General features: G+C 38.3%; 3 protein-coding genes across 3 annotated transcripts in view; 2 read left to right on the forward strand and 1 right to left on the reverse strand.

The window, feature by feature from the left end:
• The window catches only part of LOC126377091 (facilitated trehalose transporter Tret1-like), a 46,572-nt gene extending 43,240 nt beyond the window's left edge, over positions 1 to 3,332 (forward strand). The window contains exon 7 of the mRNA XM_050024748.1: positions 261 to 3,332. Within this exon, the coding sequence (XP_049880705.1) occupies positions 261 to 950 (690 nt within the window). The 3' untranslated portion in view covers positions 951 to 3,332. The remainder of the gene's footprint in view (positions 1 to 260) is intronic.
• A 906-nt stretch (positions 3,333 to 4,238) lies between these two features.
• Positions 4,239 to 22,206, reverse strand: part of LOC126377253 (uncharacterized) — a 215,036-nt gene continuing 197,068 nt past the window's right edge. The window contains exons 2-3 of the mRNA XM_050024976.1: positions 5,167 to 5,417; positions 4,239 to 4,432 (exon numbers count right to left, since the gene is read on the reverse strand). Coding sequence (XP_049880933.1) covers positions 4,346 to 4,432; positions 5,167 to 5,412 — 333 coding nt within the window. The 5' untranslated portion in view covers positions 5,413 to 5,417 and the 3' untranslated portion in view covers positions 4,239 to 4,345. The remainder of the gene's footprint in view (positions 4,433 to 5,166; positions 5,418 to 22,206) is intronic.
• LOC126377255 (uncharacterized) lies at positions 20,568 to 21,607 on the forward strand. The gene is made up of 2 exons (XM_050024978.1): positions 20,568 to 21,139; positions 21,308 to 21,607. Exons 1-2 carry the CDS (start codon positions 20,848 to 20,850, stop codon positions 21,316 to 21,318), a joined length of 303 nt encoding a protein of 100 aa, XP_049880935.1. The 5' UTR covers positions 20,568 to 20,847; the 3' UTR covers positions 21,319 to 21,607.

Raw genomic sequence — 22,206 nt, forward strand, 5'->3', positions numbered from 1 at the left:
GCCGCTTCCTTTTATGTGTCTTATAATTTTAACTTGGTGATTAGACTGCACTTTGTGTAAATAAATAGGTACCGCGTTAAAATGGGTTTGCGTTTTGTATTTGATCAAACGGGCTAGATATACACTTGATGACTTTGCATATACTTATAAATCTAAAATCTGTACGCTTTACATTAAGTACATAAATATTTTGTTCGCTTACTTACTACATGGTCTACATTTTAATTTTATGAAATAATTGGTTTATTCATTACTTCCAGGTGGACAACGCCTCCCGCCAAAGCGCAAGCATCCGCACGATGTTGAGCAACCGTGCGACCCTCATGGCGTTCATCTGCTCCCTAGGCCTCATGTTCTTCCAGCAGTTCAGCGGTATCAACGCCGTCATCTTCTACACCAATAACATCTTCCAGAGCGCTGGCTCAAACATCCCTCCCCATATCGCCACCATCATTGTTGGCGTCGTCCAAACCATCGCTACCTTCATTTCTTCGCTGCTTGTCGAACGAGCTGGCAGAAAACTCTTATTGCTGCAGAGTTGTATCATCATGGGTATCACCCTCATCATCCTCGGCATTTACTTCAAGCTCCAAGTCGATGGTTACAACGTTGCCACTTTAGGTTGGATCCCTCTTGTCTGTTTGGTACTGTTCATCATCTCCTTCTCTCTAGGCTTCGGCCCTATTCCTTGGATGATGATGGCTGAGCTCTTCCCTGTGGAAATGAGAGGCACTGCTTCTGGCATTTCTGTTATTATGAACTGGTGTCTTGTCTTCATCGTGACATTATGTTTCCCCATCATGAAGGATGCTATAGGAATATACAGTTGTTTCTGGTTCTTCGCTGCTTTCATGATCGTCTGTACGTTCTTCGTCTTCTTCCTCATCCCGGAGACGAAGGGCAAGACAGTTTCGCAGATTCAGGCCATTCTTGCTGGCAAGAGAACGTAACTGGTCTTCTGTAGGGAAGATTATCTGCTAAAGTGGAGAAGTCTATTCGTCTTTTCTGTATTTATGTAAAACGTGAACCAGTATGCTGTTTAAAAAAACTTGACATGACTGAGCCTTATTCTATTTATTTCTGCAGGCTCGGCACAGCAACTGCGCGGTGCGAATTTTATCGAGCGTTTCAGTCAATTGATACAGCGAAAGCGTGGAGAGACGTCGAACGATTATTAGTGAAATCCCTCGATTTAATTCACGCCGCGCGCGACACGGTTGTCGTGTCGCAAGGGCTGAACATAAGATATCCGTACCTCCTGTCTCTTGTCCAAGTTGAAATCAGGGATTATTTGTAGCGAGCAAGCTTTGCATATTTGCCATCCAAGGCAATTCTATAATAATATTATATTGAAAAAACATATTTCCTGTGATGATAAATCAATGCTCATTTGATATCCACATGCAAACACTCGCAGTCAGAATTGTCCCTATCAATACTCGTTATAGATAACATGAAGTAACTAATATACTACTAGATAATAAGTTAAATCACTGCCATGTGAGCTGATAGTAATAAATGGGTAATTTTACGCCACCGGAAGCACATGTCATTTCGGTGGTGGTTATTTGCATGTATTTCTAAAGGATTAAGTAGATACAAATAAGGATCTCATAGACTATACGATTCCATCGATAAAGTGGTTATCCTTATGCGAAATTACGTATATATTTGGTGGTGTAAGTTCACCCAAATTACATCAATTTCTCCACTTTAGCAGAACTTAAAAAAAGAATGCAATTTCGGATAAATATAAAGTAAGTACAAGAAAATAGTGTCAATTATCAGTTTATCTCCCTAATGACAATGCTGATGTCATTACTCGGTGGGTGATTTTAAGGAAATGTCTATAGGGCACGGTAGACTTCGACCAATACACGCAGCGAATGCTATCTACTATCTGCTATAGATAGACGTCGTACGGATATTCGTCGAAGCTCTCGATATAATTAGCACTGCGTGCGCCGCGGTATTCGCCTAAACCCTACTGCACACGTAATTTCGCTGGCCCATTTCTTGCATGTTTTTCTTAAAGTGTTACAAGGACCACACTGACTCGATCGACTTCTTTTATCGTGTGGGTTGTGAGGTGCAGTACCAACCTCAACAACCTGGTGTCAGGGTTATTATTGAACCGTCAAAGGCCCCTGACATGACTTATGCGACGACAATTATATCAGTAATTAGTAACTGAAACCAACGGCATAACGTGCCTTCTGAAATACGGATCATCTTACTTTCGGAAAATCACGTGATTAGCCCGCAATCGTAACCAAACTAGGGCTCACAAATTGATTTTTGTGATGTCCCCACCGGGATTCGAACCCGGGATCACCGGTTGGGGGCCCAACGCTCAACCACTGGCCCACGGAGGCGGTTATTCGATCGACTAAAAGAGCTATTAAAGAGCAATTACATTTGCTTCATCGTTAATAAAAAAATGGGCCACCGAAATGACGTGAACGAACAGACACTTTCATAAAATCGCTCCAGTCCATTTTCCGTACAGTTATGTACTTGTACACATATCGAATGTACCACGGGTTTTGATTATGATACTGTAATAAAAAAAAAACTGAATGAAATGCATAAATGTGATAGAATATCAATCTTTGAAGAGTGAAAGATTGTGAAGACTGTGAGGTTGTCAAATTAAGTCTTGTGAGCTCAGATTAGGTTTACCGAATGTAAAGGTGCTCCTACCTCAAAGTTAGGTTGTTTAACTACAATGTTTTATAACAATATACAATATTTTTGGTGTAGGAGCACCTTGGCTATAATTTTATATTATAACTTATTGTCATCACAAATTAAGGCTCCAAAATCATAGAGTCAAGTAATTTTAGCATGTAAGGTTAGATATACTTACTGTGTAACATTGAACAAAAATATAGGTAGGTGCAATAAAGTGTAATAAATAGGGTACATATACATAGAGGCGGCACCGTGGGCGTTCCGATGTAGGAACAATAATACAACGGATAGAAGGGATACTCCGCCCCGCACCGATTCGTGGTATCTGATTTCTCCCCCCATTTGGGTCCCCCTTCAGTCTGTAAGACGTAAGGAGAAAGGCGTGCGCGCGCGCTGCCTGTCTCACTCGCACGCACGGTGAAAGGCACACACACAGTTGCGCTTTTACTAAAACTGCATCTGCGCTCGCGTTACCGCCTATGTGTGACATAATAATATTAATAATGTTAATTTATATTAGCCAGTAGAAACAAGTGCCAAATATAGATGTGTTAATATATTTATACATTTTTAAGACATTTTAGTTTAACTTAATGTTAAATGTACGTAATTAATTTTAATACAATTACAATTTTTAACGAGATTCTTTTATTTGATTTTCCACTGAATCTGCCGAATCCAGAATCTGTCCAATTCCGAATATCTCCAGTCCCGCATAAGGGATAAATAATCTCGTTTACATTAGCCTCATGCGTCCCACTGCTGGTCACAGCCTTGCCCTCAATCAGCCGGAAGGAGTATGGGAGTATACTCCACCACGCAGCTGCACTGCGGGTTTCCACGCAGCCTGTAACGACCTAGCTAAACACAGGACAGTCACACAAAGCAATTGCGATACCTAAAGATTTGAAGTCCGGCTTGTACAGAAGCGACTGCCTGCCTTCCAACCCGAAGGGAAAACCCAATTACAGGTTAGGTCACATACCTCTGAAAATTGCATTTCTCGGGAATGTGGGTTCCCTCGCGATGTTTTCCTTCATCGCTGAGCACATGATAATCATTTATGAATCCACCTTAAAGTTAGTTCAGTAAAACTCTACCCGCCCTTATTTCACCTCAAAAAAAGAAAACCAAATACAATTTCAGTTTTATTATTATTTAATTATTAGTGAATCTAGAACTAAGCGCTACCAGAGATTTCCCACCAGAGTAAGCACAGACTATGGAATTCCATTTTCCATGACCCTGACGCACTTCTCTTGCTGTCTTTCTCCACATTCATCAATCGTTTCATACACTCACGCCGGTTCAGACTCATCCATCATCATTAATTTAAGAGCCATCCTCTTGTCCAGGGGGGTAAAATGGCCACATCGAACGATTCATCTAAGAAAGCAATATTACTCTTTGACATTTCTTTGCATTGAGGACTTACTTTTATATGCGCAAAGGTCAAATTTCAATATTGCTTTCTTAGATGTATTAACCCTCCTGTTCCAAGGACATTTCCAATTAAGTCAATGAACAAAAGAATAAAATGAGACAAACTTTATTTACACGCCAAAAAGACAGTTACAAGTTACGAACAGGAAAATTGAACGGTAAGTATATCAATAGCACCATATGGATTATTCTTAGTATGCTTATTATATCAGAAGTTGGACGAGGTCAGACTCGGGCAGTCTCGGTACAACGCTCGCTTCTCTATGTGGTCTACCCGCCCCGCTAGAGCTGTCACCTGGGGGGGAAAAAATAAGAGCAATACAATATACTTCATTCCAGTGAGTCCCCCCAAAGCATCCACTAACCTACCCTGAAGATTTCACAGGTCCGGCTTTTATAGAAACAACTGCCTGTCTGACCTTCCAACCCGCGAAGGGAAATCCAGCCAATACAGGTTAGGTCACATACCTCTGAAAATTGCATTTCTCGGGAATGTGGGTACTCTACTCGTAGCACTGTTTTCCTTCACCGCTGAGCACGTGATAATTATTTATGAATCCACCTTTAAGTGACGTCAGGACAACTCTACCCTCCCTTATTTCACCTCAACCTTTGGACGCGAACTTCTGCTCAGGACGTCATCTGAGAGGATTATTTAAAAAAATAGTTATGGGTCGATAGCGTTGAGTGCTGAACGAGGAAAACCTCGACGGCGGGGTCGGTATCGGGGTCCTGAAGTGTTTGGTGTCGCGAGCTGATTGGCTACCTCTATGGCTAGAGTAATCGGGTCGTCGGGATCGTATATTACGTCCTTCGGACGCCGATAATTTTCAGTACCGTCCCTAAGCGGGATGTATTCGGAAGCCGCAACTACCAGGGGATTTGGGGGGGAGATTAGCCAGAGTACACACATGGCTGTGAAAAGGGGACTCAAGAAAAAGCCTGGAAAGGGTAAGTCGGGGTTAGTTACCCTAAACAAAGATACTTAAAGCCAGTTCAGCAGGCTAGATTAGAAAGGTTATTTCTCACCTGTTTCTCCACAGCTCTCACGTCACTTCGGAAGCCAGTAACGGTGGCGTCCAGCTCAGACAGGTACTGGATCTTGCTGCACAGCTCATCATACTTCTGACATATATACTCTCTCGCGTTCTGTGAGTCAGTCAGCTCCTTGTCAATTTTGTGAGTGATCTCATACTTCAGTTCGTCGAATTTTGACTCCAAACTTGGCCCGAGTAGGTGTGCTCCTTTGATCGCCAATTCTTCTTCTGCTTTCATCTTACCTATAACCAATGATATAGTATTTTTTTAGGAGTTTTTCAGGATTATGCTTGTAGAGTACACCTTTTGTATACTGCCATGATTTGGCTCGCCAACACACCATCACTCTGTACAGGCAGACCGTCCTGCATTGACTGACTGTTTCTCTTGCTCTGTATTCAGATGACGTATGCGCCCGAGACAAGGATAGCAATATCAATACACTACAATGCTGATTTCCTGTAGATGGCGCTGTACAGATTTGCCTTCGTTTGACCTTTCCTCATGGTAAACAGACACATGAATCTTTCATCTTTGTTTTTGGGTACTTATAAATGTCGTCTTGTTTTACATTACACCCAGGCACAACACATCTTCCACCCATTATTATTCATAACATAATAAAGAGAAGCAATAGGTAGCAATATTTCTATACGTATGTGATCGAAAATCACGCAACAATTATTTTTATATATGCTTATGCCATTATATTGTATTTTTGGATAATTATATACCCAAGTAATGAGGAAATAGGTCATTATTACGTCATCTATATTGTTTTTGGGGAACGGAGCCTGGAAAGTTGCTCATTTAATTTCTTACTTACCTTGTACTCCATGTATACATTTGACAGTGCACTTATCCATAACAATAGCGTAGATTTTAGTATAGTTTTAAGTTCAACGTAGACGGCAAACACGGAATAATTTTAGTTGATTCAAACGAGAGTGCATCGCGCGATAAATTTTGTATAGTCACGCCAAATTTTCAACCGTTTTTCTTGTCTATTCCCGCTGCCGAATAGATTTGACGTTCGACGGAATTTGATTTTATTTTCTTTTTTCGGGAAGATTTTATTGTGAAAGAGATTTGATATCTTTTTGTGGAACTTTGACTAAAAGTTGTGGGTCTTCTATCGTGTGAGTTGTGAAGTGGATTACTTCATCAATTCTGTTGTCGGGATTATTATTGAGCCGCCAAAGGCCCCTGACATGGCCCATGTAACGACTACGTACACTTACATCAATAAGTAGTAACCGGAACTAGCTTAACGTGCTTTCCGAAGCACGGGTCATCTTACTTTCGGATAATAGGGCAACCAGCCTGTATAATGACCTAACCAAACCAGCTAAAAGGAAAGAGGAAGGGGAAGACCAAGAAGAGCTTACATGGAACTGTAAAACACTTCCACCGCAATGGAGCAGCGTGGTGGAGTATGTCCGGTTGATGGAAGGGAGGCCTGTGCCCAGCAGTGCAACATATTATTTATGTTTATTACCTTATAAAAATAGTGCGGATTGGATTTTGAGGAGCTCGGTGGCGCAGCGGTTAACGCGCTCGGTGTGCGATTGTTGAAGTTAAGCAACTTTCGCAAAGGCCGGTCATAGGATGGGTGACCACAAAAAAAAGTTTTCATCTCGAGCTCCTCCGTGCTTCGGAAGGCACGTTAAGCCGTTGGTCCCGGCTGCATTAGCAGTCGTTAATAACCATCAATCGGCACTGGGCCAGCGTGGCGGTTTAAGGCCCGATCTCCCTATCCATCCATAGGGAAGGCCCGTGCCCCAGCAGTGGGGACGTTAATGGGCTGATGGTGATGTGCTATGACGCGGTTTGCGTATTTGCCACCAACAAAACGAGGACACATTTGCTCTATGTAAAAATAAGTAGGTAGCCAAAGACTAAACAGTAAAATAAATTCTTCATGCAAATTATTCAAAGATAGTCTTCAATCAAAATGTCATTTGCGACTTTTGAAGGACACGTAATGTCTAATGCTAATTATTGCTAATGTGTTGTGTACTTTTATGTAGACTTTTATGGACGTAGTAACTCTTTGGTGTTGTGGAAAATGAAGCGAGCGGATCCTGTCTTGAATAAACCCAAAATTAAGGCAGAAATTCACTGCAAAAAGTACGTAAGTAGCAAGGCGAAAGTAATCTGAAGTAAGAATTTTCTGTTTGAAAGTTGTTTTTGCTTATTATATAATAATAATTAAGTATATATATAATATATCATTCATTGTTAATGCAAAGTAATTATTTAAAACAGTTGTTTGTGGTATACTGTTTATCTGTGAAGTGGGGGACGCCTCATCGACAAGACAAGTATGTTAAGTGTAATGTATGTCGTAATGGTAATTTTCCAACACACATGACATCAGTACTGCTTTTTGTCATAATGACCCCCCCTCCCCCGGCCCCTTTAACACCCCCCTGACCCCTCGGGGATGCCGGCGAGGTACGGGGGGGTTAAAATGGCCACATCGAAGCAATTCATCTAAGAAAGCAATATTGCAATTTGACATTAGCGCATATAAAATTAAGTGCGCAATGCAGACAAATGTCAAATAGCAATATTACCCCCTGTACTACGATTCTCAGTAAGTATTCTGAATTTCTGACACATCACTTTCTTTTCCTCACTTACGAGTGATATACTGTTTATCTGTGAAGTGGGGGACGCCACATCGACAAGACAAGTATGTTAAGTAGAATGTATGTCGTAATGGTAATTTTCCAACACACAACATCACTACTGCTTTTTGTCCTAAAGGTAGACACCCCCCTCCTCTTCCCCCTCCTCTACTCCCCCCCACTCCCCACCCCCCTCAACCCCCACGGGGATAGAATAGCACGCTACTATGCTACGATTCTCAGTATTCTGAATTGCTGACACATCATTTTCGTTTCCTGGCTTACGAGTACTGCTTTCTGTCCTAAAGCTAGAGAGTAGCCAATTATTTTTTCGATGAAAAATTCACTTGATATCTCTTCTTCTATCGCGTGGCTTGTGAGGTGTTTGACAACCTAATCAACCCTGGTTTCAGGGTTACTATTGAGCCGCCAAAGGCCCCTGACATGGCTCATGTAACGACTGGCTATTCCACCTCACAACCCACACGATAAGAAGAAAAAGCGTATCGGTTATGAGATGAATTACCAACCTGCAACCCTGGTGTCAGGGTTACTATTAAGCCGCTAAAAGCCTCTGACATGGCTCATGTAACGACTACTTACTTATATCAGTAAATAGTAACCGCGACCAACGGCGTAACGTGCCTTCCGAAGCACGGATCATCTTACTATCGGACAATCTGGTGATCAGCCAGTAATGTCCTAACCAAACTAGGGCTCACAAAATTATTTTCTGTGACATGTCCCCACCGGGATTCGAACCTCCGGATCGTGAGCCCAACGCTCAACCACTGGACCACGGAGGTCGAGCGAGGCAAACAAACCTCTGAGTTTAATAAATAAAAGTGAAAAAGTACTTATATAAGTACATTAATTAATTTACTTCCGCTTAGGAACGGTATCGAATAATGTTGGCACCCGAAAGCTTTTTAATATACGGTTACGGGCTACTTCACAACCCCGATACCGACCCCGCCGGCGTGGTCGACGTTTTCCCTCAACGCTCATCGCATTTGCGTTTCACTTTATTACTTATTTGAAATAACTAATCATATTATTTATCAAATACGTAAGCACGTTGCATTCCCTAGATATTGTTTATAAAATACCTTAACGTCGATTTCCTAATATTAGTGACTAATAGAAATAACTATCTGTTTTCCTCGTAAATTAACTGACAATGAGTTACACCCAGTGATGTGCTGTGCCCGAGAATATTCCCACCATGGGAATGTCCCCTGTAGTAAATAGGCGCAAAACGTAATTCTGTGAGATTATTGGCCAATGTAAAATTTTTGGAGGGTTGTTGGACATTACAGTACCGACCCCGCCGGCGTGATCGACGACGTCCTCCAATCAGCGCTTATCGCTATCGACCCACTAGGGTCGATTAATTCTTTCAAATATTTTTTCTCTCAGACGACGCCCTGAGCCGAGGTTCGCGCCGAGCTGAGCACCCTCAGGCCTGTTGTCTTAAAACGTTGTACCGGGTGAGGTAGCCTTCAGCGCTCCCCATTTGTCCGGCCAAGTAGTTAATGCCACCTGCCGCAAATATACAATAAGTCACATCAAAAAAAAGGACATTCCAGGCTGATCACCTGATTGTCCAAAAAGGAAGATAATCCGCGCTTCTTCGTTATTACTTACTGATGTAAGTATGTAGTCGTTACATGAGCCATGTCAGGGGCCTTATAGCGGCTCAATAATAACCCTGACACCAGGGTTGATGAGGTTGGTAATACACCTCACAACCCACACGATAGAAGAAGAGGGTTGTTTTATATTTTTGCCTAAAATTTACGTGTGTTCCATAAAATTTATGCCTGTCGCTTACCCGTCCCTTTCCTTTTCGGCGGATAAGAATATGACAGGTGTAACTTAAAATAAAATTAGATCTACAGGAATTAGCAGCTTTATTTTTATTTTATTTTTTTTGAGACGTGACTTATTGTAGATTTGCCGCAGATGGCATTAACTACACTCCGTACAACGTTTAAGACAATAGGCCTAAGGGTGCCTCAGTTGGGCGCGAACCTCGGTTTAGGGCGTCGTCTGAGAGGAAAAAATATTTAAAATTAAGCGCTGATTAAGGCAAGTCGTCGACCACGCCGGCGGGGTCGGTATCGGGGTCCTGGAATGTTTGTTGTCGCGAGCTGATTCGCTGCCCCTATGGCTAATAGGAATTAGCACCAGTGTCCTTACTATTAAAGAGTTTTACAACGGGAACATTCTCGCTTTGGGAACATTCCCGGGGACGGCACATCACTAGTACCACCCATCGATTTGAAGTGCACTCTAGAATTTTAGATAAGACCCTCTAGTAGTAAGCATAGAAGTATAGTTGTAAAGTTAATCCTAGGTGTTAGTTGCTGTTTGAGTGTGTACCGTGCGAGTCTTCCGTGCTTTTGTGAGTTATATTTTGTTTTTTTTATTTATTTTTTTATAAAGAGTTGGTGAAAACAAAAGTGTGTATTTAACAGCCTCCATGGCCTAGTGTTTGGAATGTCAGGCTCACGACGTGGAAGTCCGGGTTCAATTCCCGATATTGTCGAAATCAATGTTATTGGCTCGCACACTGCAGGTTGAATCACCTGATTGTCCGAAACAGTAAGATGATTCCGTGCTTCGGAAGGCATGTTAAGCCTTCACCTGTACCGTACCTGTACCGGGCTACTAATCCAAACACCTCCACATTGGAGCAGCGCGGTGGAGTATGCTCCATACCCCCTCTGAGGAGGGCTGTGTCCCGCAGTGGGATGTTTATAGGCTGTTTATGTTTATTTAAAAGTGTGTTGAATATTGGGTTCTTTTGGGTTTTATCAAAGAATTTTCTACCATCAAATATCAAAAGAATATCCACCTTCCTTCTTTTTTGAAGTTGATTAAGAAACAGATCATCATCATTATCTCCCGAGGTCATCTAGTTTACAAAGTCCCGTTGTCTTGATTTTTTATCAAGTGATAGCCCTCAGCGCTCCCCATTTGTCCGGCCAAGTAGTTACTGCCATCCGATGCAAATATACAGTGAAATAAATGGTCTTTGCAGTTTGAGTTGTCTTTTACAAATTTTTCATACAAAAGACATCAACGGGAGCAAATTTTCACGAATTATTTTCATGATTTAATAAGTTCGTTCTAATGTAGTAAGTGGATTTTCGTAGTTTCTGCCTACCCCAATGGGAAATAACAAAGTTTTTTTGTCCAGTTAAAGTTTGAGAGCTTAAGAAAAAAAATTCTTTAAAAAGCGTTCATTTTATTATATTTCCATACATACCTATATGTAACTAGACTGGAATGGAAAATGCTACACCGACAAGAGCGTGGCTCTTAAATTGATGATGATGACCTATATGTATACATTTACAGGGTATTAGTGACACCGTAATGAATACAGACGGGGTTGATTCAGACCATGATTCTGAGTTAATATCAAATTGATTTCTTTACTTACTTTTGCGATGGAAAAATATATTAACTCACAATAATTACCTGAATCACACCCTCAGTATTCGTTACGATGTCACTTACACGTCGTACAAGTACATACAAGTGGCAATATAAGTACATATGGGTGTTAGTGACATCGTAACGAATACTGAGGGGGATGATTCAGACCATGATTCTGAGTCGATATCAAGTGGAATTTCTTGTCGGAAAAGTCATGTCAATTTTAGTATTTTAAATTATTTTCAGTTCTATACTTTTGCGACGGAAAATTCCACTTGATATCATCTCACAATCATGGTCTTCGTCATCCCTCAAAGTTTTCGTTACGTTGTCACTAACACCTGTATATTTTTTTACCGTGCAAAGTTTATAGTATACCAGTATTCCCCATTTGTCCGGCTTAATAGTGAAGGCTATTTGAAACACGTCTACAAGAACTCACATTAAAAAGAAATACAGAAACTTATTAAAAATAAAATTACGATTTAAAAAAGGAAGAACCTCATTTTTTAAAGTCGGTTATAAAGCAATATACAGCAGAGTAAGTATACCTGTTTGAGATAATGATTACAATCGACGTATTAAGTATGTGTTGCATTTTCCTAACAGCCAAGTAATGTATAAAACATTAGTTATTATCTATAGAGACATGATTACTATAACATACATACATACTTTTCGCTTCTTCCTTTTTGATGCGAACAGCTGCGGCACGCTGAGAGGTGAGGTGGTATCCCGACGTGCCGGCAGAGTAAGGGAATGATTGACGATGATAAAGCAGAAGCACCAGCAACAGGAATATATACAGTTTATTAAAAGCACTTGACAAACTTAGTAACATAGTCACAAACATAATAGTTCACAATATACACATTTCACAAAAGAATCAAGACTTAGGAATTAGAGGGCACGGCCCTAAACAGTATAATATACTTGTTGTTTTTATGAAGGTCGGGGATGCAGTGAGTCTAAAGAGAGTAGAATGAAAGGAAATGCGAATGGAATGGAATGAGAATTTCGTAATTTAAAATGATGATGGTCCGAACAAAAGGCCAGTATGTGCAGAGTTTGTACTCTGCTACACAGCGAAGGATTGGAGCTGCCTTCCGACGTCTGTTTTTCCAACTCGTTATAATCTGGGAGTCCTCAAGGCTAGAGTGAATAGGCATTTGGTAGGTAAGCGTGATCCACCTTAGTCCACATCGTCACTTACCATCAGGTGAGACAGTGGTAAAACAAATTGGGGTGCGCAGGAGCTAATGAGGAAGTGAGCTATTAGTCATCTGATGACTTCCGAGACAGGGACGAACTGTGTCATGTTTATGTATGAGTGGCACAGCATTGGACTCACCAACCCGGTCCTCCGGGTTCGATTCCCGACGGGAACATTGTCGCACCAATTAGTACCAGGTGCAGACCTTACCCCTTAGGGCTATTATTTCTGCTGCAATCTCTATAGGGATTAAGTAGGTTATTATTGGGAATTCTAAATCACTTTTCGCTCCATTGACCTCACGGCGCCGCCCCGCGCGCCGTTCGATCAACAGAGCTCCAAGCGATTTAAAATTCCCAATAATTATTTTGATACATACCTATGTCACTTAGATCACTTCATACGGAAAAGAATATAGAATTCCTAATCAATAATTCGAATATAAATACATCTGACTCGATATTTGGGAGGCCACTTACAATTGCAATTGAAAATTAACTCACATCTTTACTGTATTTATAAATCATTTGTATATCAACCACATCACATGCTTTTGTCTAGGCCAGTAGCTCATACCTTCCAGATCCAAATCTACTGAGCTTTGACATAATCTGGGCCGATTGCTCATGCTTGCTAGAGCGCTATGTGAGGCATACAGTATATGTCGAAGCCGTTCTGTTCTGTCTCTGTACTTGGTATCTAGACAAAGTGTCCTTAGGTGCTAGACAAACTTTCTGTATTTAGGCCAGCAGCCCGTACGTTTCGCAGGTTTACTAAGCTTTGATGTATTCTGGGCCGGTTGCTCATGCCTGCTAGAGCGCTGTATAGAGGCGTACAGATACATCGAGGCTGTTCGAACCCTATACTTGGTACATAAATAGAGATTTTTTTTTTGTCTAGACCAGTTCGTAAACTTCTAACAGTAACTGTTCCACATCGTGTACTTAGTATCGCCACAGACATCATCTACGTTCTAACACTAGAGACCAAATGAACGATAATCGCCGTGAGAACTTGTAGAGTCCTCTTCGATCAAACAGTATTATTCTGAAGAGAAACTACGATACTAAAACTTCGTCATACGTTTTCATTATACAGTAACATGTTTATGTCGCATTGATAAGTGTAGTCCTTACCGATACAAACGACAGCATAAGCTTGTAGGTATAGAATAGGGATCCAAGTTTTGCTGTCTTGCTATAAACAAGAAAGCGCAACTAGTTTATAAAGTGAAGGTTCTGAACATCAATAAAGTTTTTCAAAGAAATAAGCATGTGGATAAGACATTTTTGTAAGATATGATTACGATATTTCCTCCTTGTCTAGCTGAGATGTGGAGAATTAAAATTTGAATTGGAATGCGGAACAGTATAGTAACCATGAATGGCTTCCAGAAAGGATGGCGGGGCACTACAGTGCCTCAGATATAAGGTGACAATTATAAAATGTGGTTCAAATTATAACGAATATTTGTTAGGAAAACACAATGCAGCAGGCTCTCGAAATTGATAGTGTGTTGGAAGTAAGAATTCTCGCCCGTGTGTGGATTTTGTGCGAATTTTATTATGTACAAATAATTGGATATGAGGAATATAATTCTATATTGATCCCTGCTTGGCCTTTAAGAAAAAAGTTGCGTCTTATTGGTCAAATAATAAGGGCAACCGTGCTCAGAATTGACACTGGGAAAAAAATTGTTGACATGGTTGATAACTGCGATCGATAAGAAAGACTATTCATATTTTAATTTCCTTTAATATAGTAAATAAACTTCAGTGCTTCGAAGAGAACGTCAAACACCGATGTTTCAAAATAGCTGCAGATCCCTAATAATTATTGTAATGCAGCGTTCATTTTTTGCTGACCAGTAAGGTGTTTGTGTCTGTGTACAGTTTACAAAATAATTCCATGAAGTTTACCTACTTATTTTAAATAGATACACATATTCGATCGTCACTAAGCTAGTTAAACATATTATTATTGGTATAAAAGGTACATTCATGACGTTGCGTACCTTACTGCACCTTACTACCTTATTGATTAGATGATTCTATGCTTCGAAAGGCACGTTTAACTGTTGGTGCCGGCCTCTAGGCGGAAGACCACCTCCACAAACCCGTTATTTAAGGTGTACCCAACAGTAGTGGGACGTAAATAGGATGTTTATATTATGTATTGTATGGATAACGTCATTTTTTATTAGATCTATACAAATAAAATATTTTGTGAACTGTACTGGGTTTCCGTCAGCGGCGGCGGTCTTATTGAACTGATGCGCTTCAAGTTACTTATCGATAAATGATTTCGAAATGAAATATAATATTTTTGTTTTTCACACTTTGCGAAAATTGCTGTGTAAGTACAGAAATAACAAACATTTTACATGAGCATAAAAAATAGTTTTTACAAGGTTTGGAATAGACGTACATTACTTAACGTAAATAAAAATACTAAGATATTTAAAGGTACCTCATTGAGGTTTTAGAAAAATGTTGTCAACTCCTGATGACTGTTGTGCAACTTGCTACCATAAAAACCCTAAACTTATGTGTAAGTTACCATAATTATTTTTCGACGTGATTGAATCGCTCGCGAGTGCTAAGTGGTACGTGCCCCATCTTCGACGCCCCATCACCACCCCGCTGCTGCTGTCCACGAATTAGTGACAGTGCAGAGTCGCCCTGCTGTTTCCCGCTCCATCCTACCGCCGCGCCGTCTGAGCTGATTTTTTTGTTTGATACATGAGGATTCGAGCAACACAAATAATGTTCGTAAGTTTTCATTTAATTTTCGGATCAGATTCTCTCTTGATAACTTGATGATAATGACAGACGCCAATTTGAAGTTATTGTTTTTTTTACCTAGATCACAATAAATCCTACTAGCATCGCTTGTTTTCGTACCAATCCGGGTCGGAATGGATCTAGTGACTATTAAGCTATTTTGTGACTTCTAGAGACATTTTAAGATCCATTCATTTTTAAACATTATTTACTTATTGTTATTTCAGGTCGGACTCTGAATATTATTCTAAAACATCCAACAAATCCGCCGGTCGAGGATTTGTTGACTCGGAGGACGAGATAGCTTTTAGCAGGTAAATATTAATAACATTATTAAAATAAAATGACCTAACTTTATTTGTGTTACTAAACATTCTTATATAAAACTTGAAATGTATTTCTGGGCTTTTATAGAAATAAATCAAGATCTATCGGTTCGAGAAACTCCGCCGCAAAGCGTGCGGATTCGGACGTAGAGATACCAAGGTGAATATACTAATTTTATATTTTTAAGGATATCTATTGCTGTTAATGTTTGTATATTAAATTTAAATATATATATATATTGCTAATTTCAGGCAGAAGAAAAAGGAAAGCAAGCTCAGTTCATCTGCCAAGCGCACAGCAGTGGAATCTGACGGAGAGACACCGAGGTAAATATCTATTTGTTGTTTAACTTAATCTACTTGTTGTAACTTAATTCTACACATGCTGTGATTAATTCACGATGACTGCTAAATTCTCAACATTAACTTTATGATGCTCCTATTTTCACTTTAATAAATATTTAAATTTAAGGTTCAAATACTTAGATGATCATGCGTTTAATTAATTATTGTAATTTTCAGGGCTAAGAAAAAGCTGGTTCCAAAGAGAAAGTGTTCTGCGGTAAAGAAACCCGGCGAGGAGTGGCGCGTGATCGACTCGGAGAGCGAGGACGAGGAGGTTATCAAGCGCTCCAAGAACGCGTTGCAATCCTCCTACTCAAAGCGGGTGGCCGACGGGACCGTGCGCCGCACCGCCAAGCTGAACGGAGACCTATTCGTGGAGCTTAAGCTATACCAGGTCGCCGACATCAGACACGTAGACGTAAGGAAACGCTACGAGAAAGCAGTCCTCAGTCTAAAGTATCAGGCGGACCATAATGCGCCGGAGTTACAGCTACTCCAACAGTTTCTCAAAAAATGTAAACCCAAGTTCGGGACTGAGGGCTACTTTTTCGCAGATAAGGACGTAAAAGAATAACTCACGTCTGTTTTTCCTCTTGGGTAGGCAGAGTTTATTTTTATTGACTCGTATTATTTTGTTTATTTGAAATTATAGGTAATTAATTAAAATAGTGCTACCAGGTATCAGGTTGTCCTAAGTCTTTAGTCTATAATATCTTAAGAAATATAAACCTAATTTGATTTTGAATCGTAAGAAGTTTCTTGATTACATTTTAGCAATATGCCAACTAAATCAGTATATTGCTCTATTTGTGATTTGTCCATAAAAAATAAAGCTTTTTCATCTCATTTACGTAGCACACTGCATAAAAATAATAGTTCTATTAGGGAGTCCGATTGCATTGAGAGAATATCTAGCGCGTTTCGTAGCCGTATCGCATCGTATAGGTTGAGGAGCAGTGAAAATAGCGAGGTAGGGTCAGCGGTCGCGTGCCCTCCCGAGACGTTTTTACGCTCTCTGCGTAAGAATGTTAGGCAGCTTATCGATGCCCGACGTGATGCCTTTGATAGTATTAAAGTAAACTTTGAGCTTTTTGCTGAATTTTCTTTGCCCCAGGATGATAGACGAGAAGTCAAATCTTTCAACACTGAAAACATAGTTATTCATAAAACGTACGACTTTAATGACATTTTTAATAAAGTTGTAAATTTGATTGCAACTAAAGTTGACGAATTTCAGGAAAGAGATAGTGGTTGGTATTTCGTTGGTAATTTGTATTTAGAAATAAATATTAATAAATATAACCCTTTGAGAGCATCTGGGTTTATTGAGCTTCCACAAAGTATTAAAATGAAACGCGCCTGTATAAACATAAAAAATAATGATAATTTTTGTTTTTATGGTGCATTATGGCGGCATTGTTTCCAACCAAGTACAATTCAAATCGACCTTCTTCTTATCCTCATTTTGAAACTACACTCAGTACGAAAGGTATGACTTTCCCCGTAAGTTTGTCTGATGTCAAGGTTTTTGAAAAAAACAACCCAAGAGTTAGTGTGAATATCTATGGACTCAAAAACAAAAAAACTGTCGTAGGTCCCTTGTACAAGTCGGTTCATAAAAAGAAAAAGCATGTTAATTTGTTATTACTCGAAAACGGGTTACGATCACATTATTGTTTGATAAAGGATTTGAGTCGACTTATTAGAACACAGGTTACAAAGCATCATGGAAAAATATTTTTTTGTGATGACTGTATGAACTTTTTTTCTAGCGAAAACAAATTAGATTCTCATGCATGCGGAAGAGTCAAAACAGTTTTGCCTGAAAAAGGTTCATTGATACAGTTTCAACACTTCGAACGAATGCAAGATATGCCGTTTGTAATTTATGCTGATTTCGAATCTCTGCTACAACCGACCCCTGACGCGCAAAACTCTGAATGTACCGAAAATATTCAAAAACACGTTCCCGCGGCGTTTGGTTACTACATAGTTTGCTCGTATGATTCATCTTTAAATAAGTACGTATCTTTCCGAGGGCCCGATTGTGTTCAAAATTTTATTGAAAATCTAGAAAATGATGTATCTTGGATAAATACAATTTTACAAAATCAACATAAAATGTTGCCATTGACCGAACAAGAACTGGAGAGTTTTTTAACATCCAAAAATTGTTACTTGTGTAATAAATTATTATTTGAAGATAAGGTTAGAGATCATTGTCATTTGACAGGTCGTTATCGAGGTCCTGCTCATTCCTATTGTAATATTCAGTTCAAGCTTCCTAAATTTTTGCCTGTGTTTTTTCACAACTTGTCAGGTTACGACAGTCATTTATTTATTCGAGAATTAGGTGAGATGCCAGGTAACCTCAATTTACTAGCAAAAACAAAAGAAAATTATATTTCTTTTACTAAATTCTTTTCATTAGGTAACAATCAGTACATGCCCGTACGTTTTGTAGATTCTTTTAGGTTTTTGGGTACGAGTTTAGAGAAAGCGGCAGAGAATTTAAATAAAAGTGACTTTATCCATTTATCGCATTTTTATCCACTAAAAGAACAATTTGATTTATTAACGCGCAAAGGCATTTACCCCTATGAATATATGTGCGATTGGAAATGTTATAGAGAAGTCGAATTGCCGCCTCGTCATCAGTTTTATAGTAGTTTAACGGATGAGACTATTTCAGAGTCTGATTATGCACATACTCATAAAGTGTGGAAAACATTTCATTTAAAAAATCTTGGTGAATATACGGACTTATACTTAAAATCTGATGTTATTTTACTGACAGATATTTTTGAAAGCTTCAGACACACCTGTAAAAATAATTATAGACTGGACCCTGCTTTTTATGTGTCTGCGCCTAGCTTGAGTCTTGATGCTATGTTACTCAAAACAGGAGTTAAGTTAGAACTAATCGATGACCTCGAAATGATTCGGATGATTCAAAGCGGCATCCGTGGGGGTGTTTGCTTGTGTTCCACACGTTACGCTAAAGCTAATAATAAGTACTTATCTAATTACAACCCAACTTCACCAAATAACTATTTACTTTACATAGACTGTAATAATTTATATGGATATGCTATGTGTAGTCATTTACCATATTCTGATTTTGAATTAATTGAAAACCCTAAACTAGAATGTTTAGATATACTAAATATACCAGATGACTCAGAAGTTGGTTATATTTTAGAGGTAGACTTAGTATACCCTGACCATTTACATGATCTTCATAATGACATACCTTTTTGTCCTCAAAAGTTTACACCGCCTGGATCAAAAACTTGTAAATTGATACCAAATTTGTATGACAAGTTCAAGTATGTTATACATTACATTCATCTGAAAACATGTTTAAAACATGGCTTACATTTAAAGCATATTCATAGAGCTATCAAATTTAAACAGAGTCCTTATTTGAGACAGTACATAGACCTGAACACAAAGTTGCGGCAAAAAGCAAAATCGCAATTTGAACAAGACTTCTTCAAGCTACTAAATAACAGCATTTTCGGGAAAACTTTAGAAGACACCGAAAAAAGGTTAAATGTGAAGCTAATAAACCAATGGTTTGATAACCACAATAAAACCAAGAAACGTTATACGGCAGAGCAACTTATAGCTAGGCCCAACTACCACAGTTCCACTATATTCACAGAGAATTTGGTAGCGATTCAAATGAAACCTGAAATAATTACTCTTGACAAACCTATTTACATAGGATTTACCGTATTAGAAATATCAAAAAGTCATATGTATGATTTTCACTATTCTGTCATTAAACCTTTTTACGGTTCCCACTTAAAGCTTTGCTATACGGATACAGACAGTTTTTTATACTCTATACAAACAAAAGATGTATATCAAGATATAAGACAACATTTTCAGCAGTACTTTGATACAAGTAATTATAAAGACGACAATATCTTTGGTATAATGAAGCAGAATAAAAAAGTACCTGGATTATTTAAAGACGAATTAGGAGGGCAACTTATTGTTGAATTTGTTGGTTTAAGATCTAAACTTTACTCTATTAAAACAGAAGCAACAGAATTAAAAAAAGCTAAAGGTACCAAAAAAGCTGTCATCAAAAAACTTAGTTTTGATGATTATAAGACTGTATTACTAGATAATTGCTTAATAAAGAAGAAAAATCTGATATTTAAATCGCTGAAGCATGAGATATTTACACAGTCGCTTAAAAAAGTAGCTTTGTCCTTTAACGACGATAAGCGCATTGTATTAAAAGACAAAATCTCTACTCTCTCGTGGGGTCATGAGTCTATTTTACTTTAAGTATTTTAATGTATCTAATTGTAATTATGTGTAAATAGTATTTAAGAAATTAGGTGCCACCGAAAGGTTTCTTGTTTATATAAATCATATTGTATTTATTATGTCAGGATCGAAACAAAAAGAAACAATAAAATGAATTCCATAATCTCTGTTTATACCCAGTGAGAAACAGTTGATAGTTTATGTTTGTAATTTTTGTGTGTTTAGAGTAAGGTTTTGATTTATACTTAAGATTTTAGTGTAAGTTTAATCTAATAAAGTGTTTAATGTACCTTATGTTTATTGTTTTATTTAAATTACCATCCATTCTACTAAACAAGTTAAAACAAGTTTCATTTTCTTTTTGGACAAGTCGAGACATGTTATTTTAAAAGTAGGTAGATTAATTACATAGCAGTCCAACTGATACAGTTATTTGTAACATGAGCTATAAGGCGAATCCTGTATGACAAAATGAATAAGTTATACTATTGCTTATTCGTTAAATTATGCTCTGTTAGTTGGATTTCGCAAGTGTAATTAGACTCAGCAGATTTATTGTGTTTTAAAATCATTAATTCATTCTGTCGTCTACTTTCATATCAACCAGTTCTACTGTCCAATTTTCAATTTACTTAATCATGTCGAGAAGGCAGCAACAATTATCTTCGCCAGAAGCTTCGGTTATCATAAATATGAGCCCAGAAATCCCTAAATATATAATTAGGCTAGAAATCTTGCGTGCGGAAGAGACAGATAGTGAAGTAAACGTGAAACTTAACTCGAAAGCTCAGTACGTTGTTCACAATGAACATGATAACATCCTATACAAGGCACTTCGGCTTATGTACCAAATGGGTGCTGAAGTGGCAGCAAGAAACGAAAGTTCAGGCAATATAGTACAGACTCATCACCAGTCGTACTCACCATCAGGTAAGCATTCATAATTTTTATTTAGTGAGTAATTAGCCGTTCTTGGTCTACAACGTGTCATCAATTTTATTTATTTAACTTATAGTAAGTGTTAGTGAGTTTTAAGTTCAAAGATGTGTTTTTGTAATAGCAACGAGTAGATATTAATTTATTTCTCTTTTGTTTCAGATAACCGGTGATTGCGCAGATTTCTGGATTGCGAAATTTACCTACTATTAATTTATCATGAAATCTTTAAGGATAGGCGAAAACCCTAATACAAACAGTTGTCTCAAAATTAAAAGAAACTCGAATAAAAATAAACCTCTTCAATCTTTTGTAATTAGAAAAGAGCTAAGAAAAGGAATTCGTCTTATCAAAATAACCATCCAGGACTTGAACGAAGAAGCATTATCATCATCCCAGACAGCAAATAGTGACAGTGTTGTGTTAAGTGCGCAGTACGTTGTCAAAGACGTCGTTGATGACATTTTCGATCAAACAGAAAGCATAGTTAACAAAATATCAAAAAAGTTGAGTAGTGATGATATATTTTACAGTTTTTAAAGGAATATTTTGTATTTTTGTTTGATATATTTACTAAACTGTATATTTTTATTAATTTGTTGTTATGAAAATAGACAACGTTGTCATCAATATGTAATAAATAATGAATTAAGAAGTAGATGTTTCATTTCATGCCTACCTTAATATCTAATATTAAATCAAACAAATCATCTTAGTCACATTTATCTTTATTGTTATAAAAATGTTTGAAAAGATACACATTATTGTCTATATACCAATTTATTAAACATAAAACGTTCTGAAGTGCACACTGTTTTAAATGATGAACACATCTTAAGTTTTTAATAATACAGTATTTTTCATGCAATTTAATCAAACTTGGACAACCTTCCTCTCCTATGTCAACAATATTACAATCTACACACAAGTTTTTAATCCACTCAATTTTTTCTCTACCTTTAACAAATACATTTTTATTTTTTAAGTAAACTGGTATTAAACGTAGAAATTCACGATAGTCTACGAAACCTTCACTCCAAAATAGTCCTCGATACCTTTCT

This window comes from Pectinophora gossypiella, chromosome 22 (genome assembly GCF_024362695.1).
Source record: "Pectinophora gossypiella chromosome 22, ilPecGoss1.1, whole genome shotgun sequence".
NCBI lineage: Eukaryota > Metazoa > Arthropoda > Insecta > Lepidoptera > Gelechiidae > Pectinophora > Pectinophora gossypiella.

What these genes read in the sequence shown, in the direction of transcription:
- LOC126377255 (XM_050024978.1), top strand. Translation starts at nt 20,848, where the DNA reads ATGTCGAGAAGGCAGCAACAATTATCTTCGCCAGAAGCTTCGGTTATC.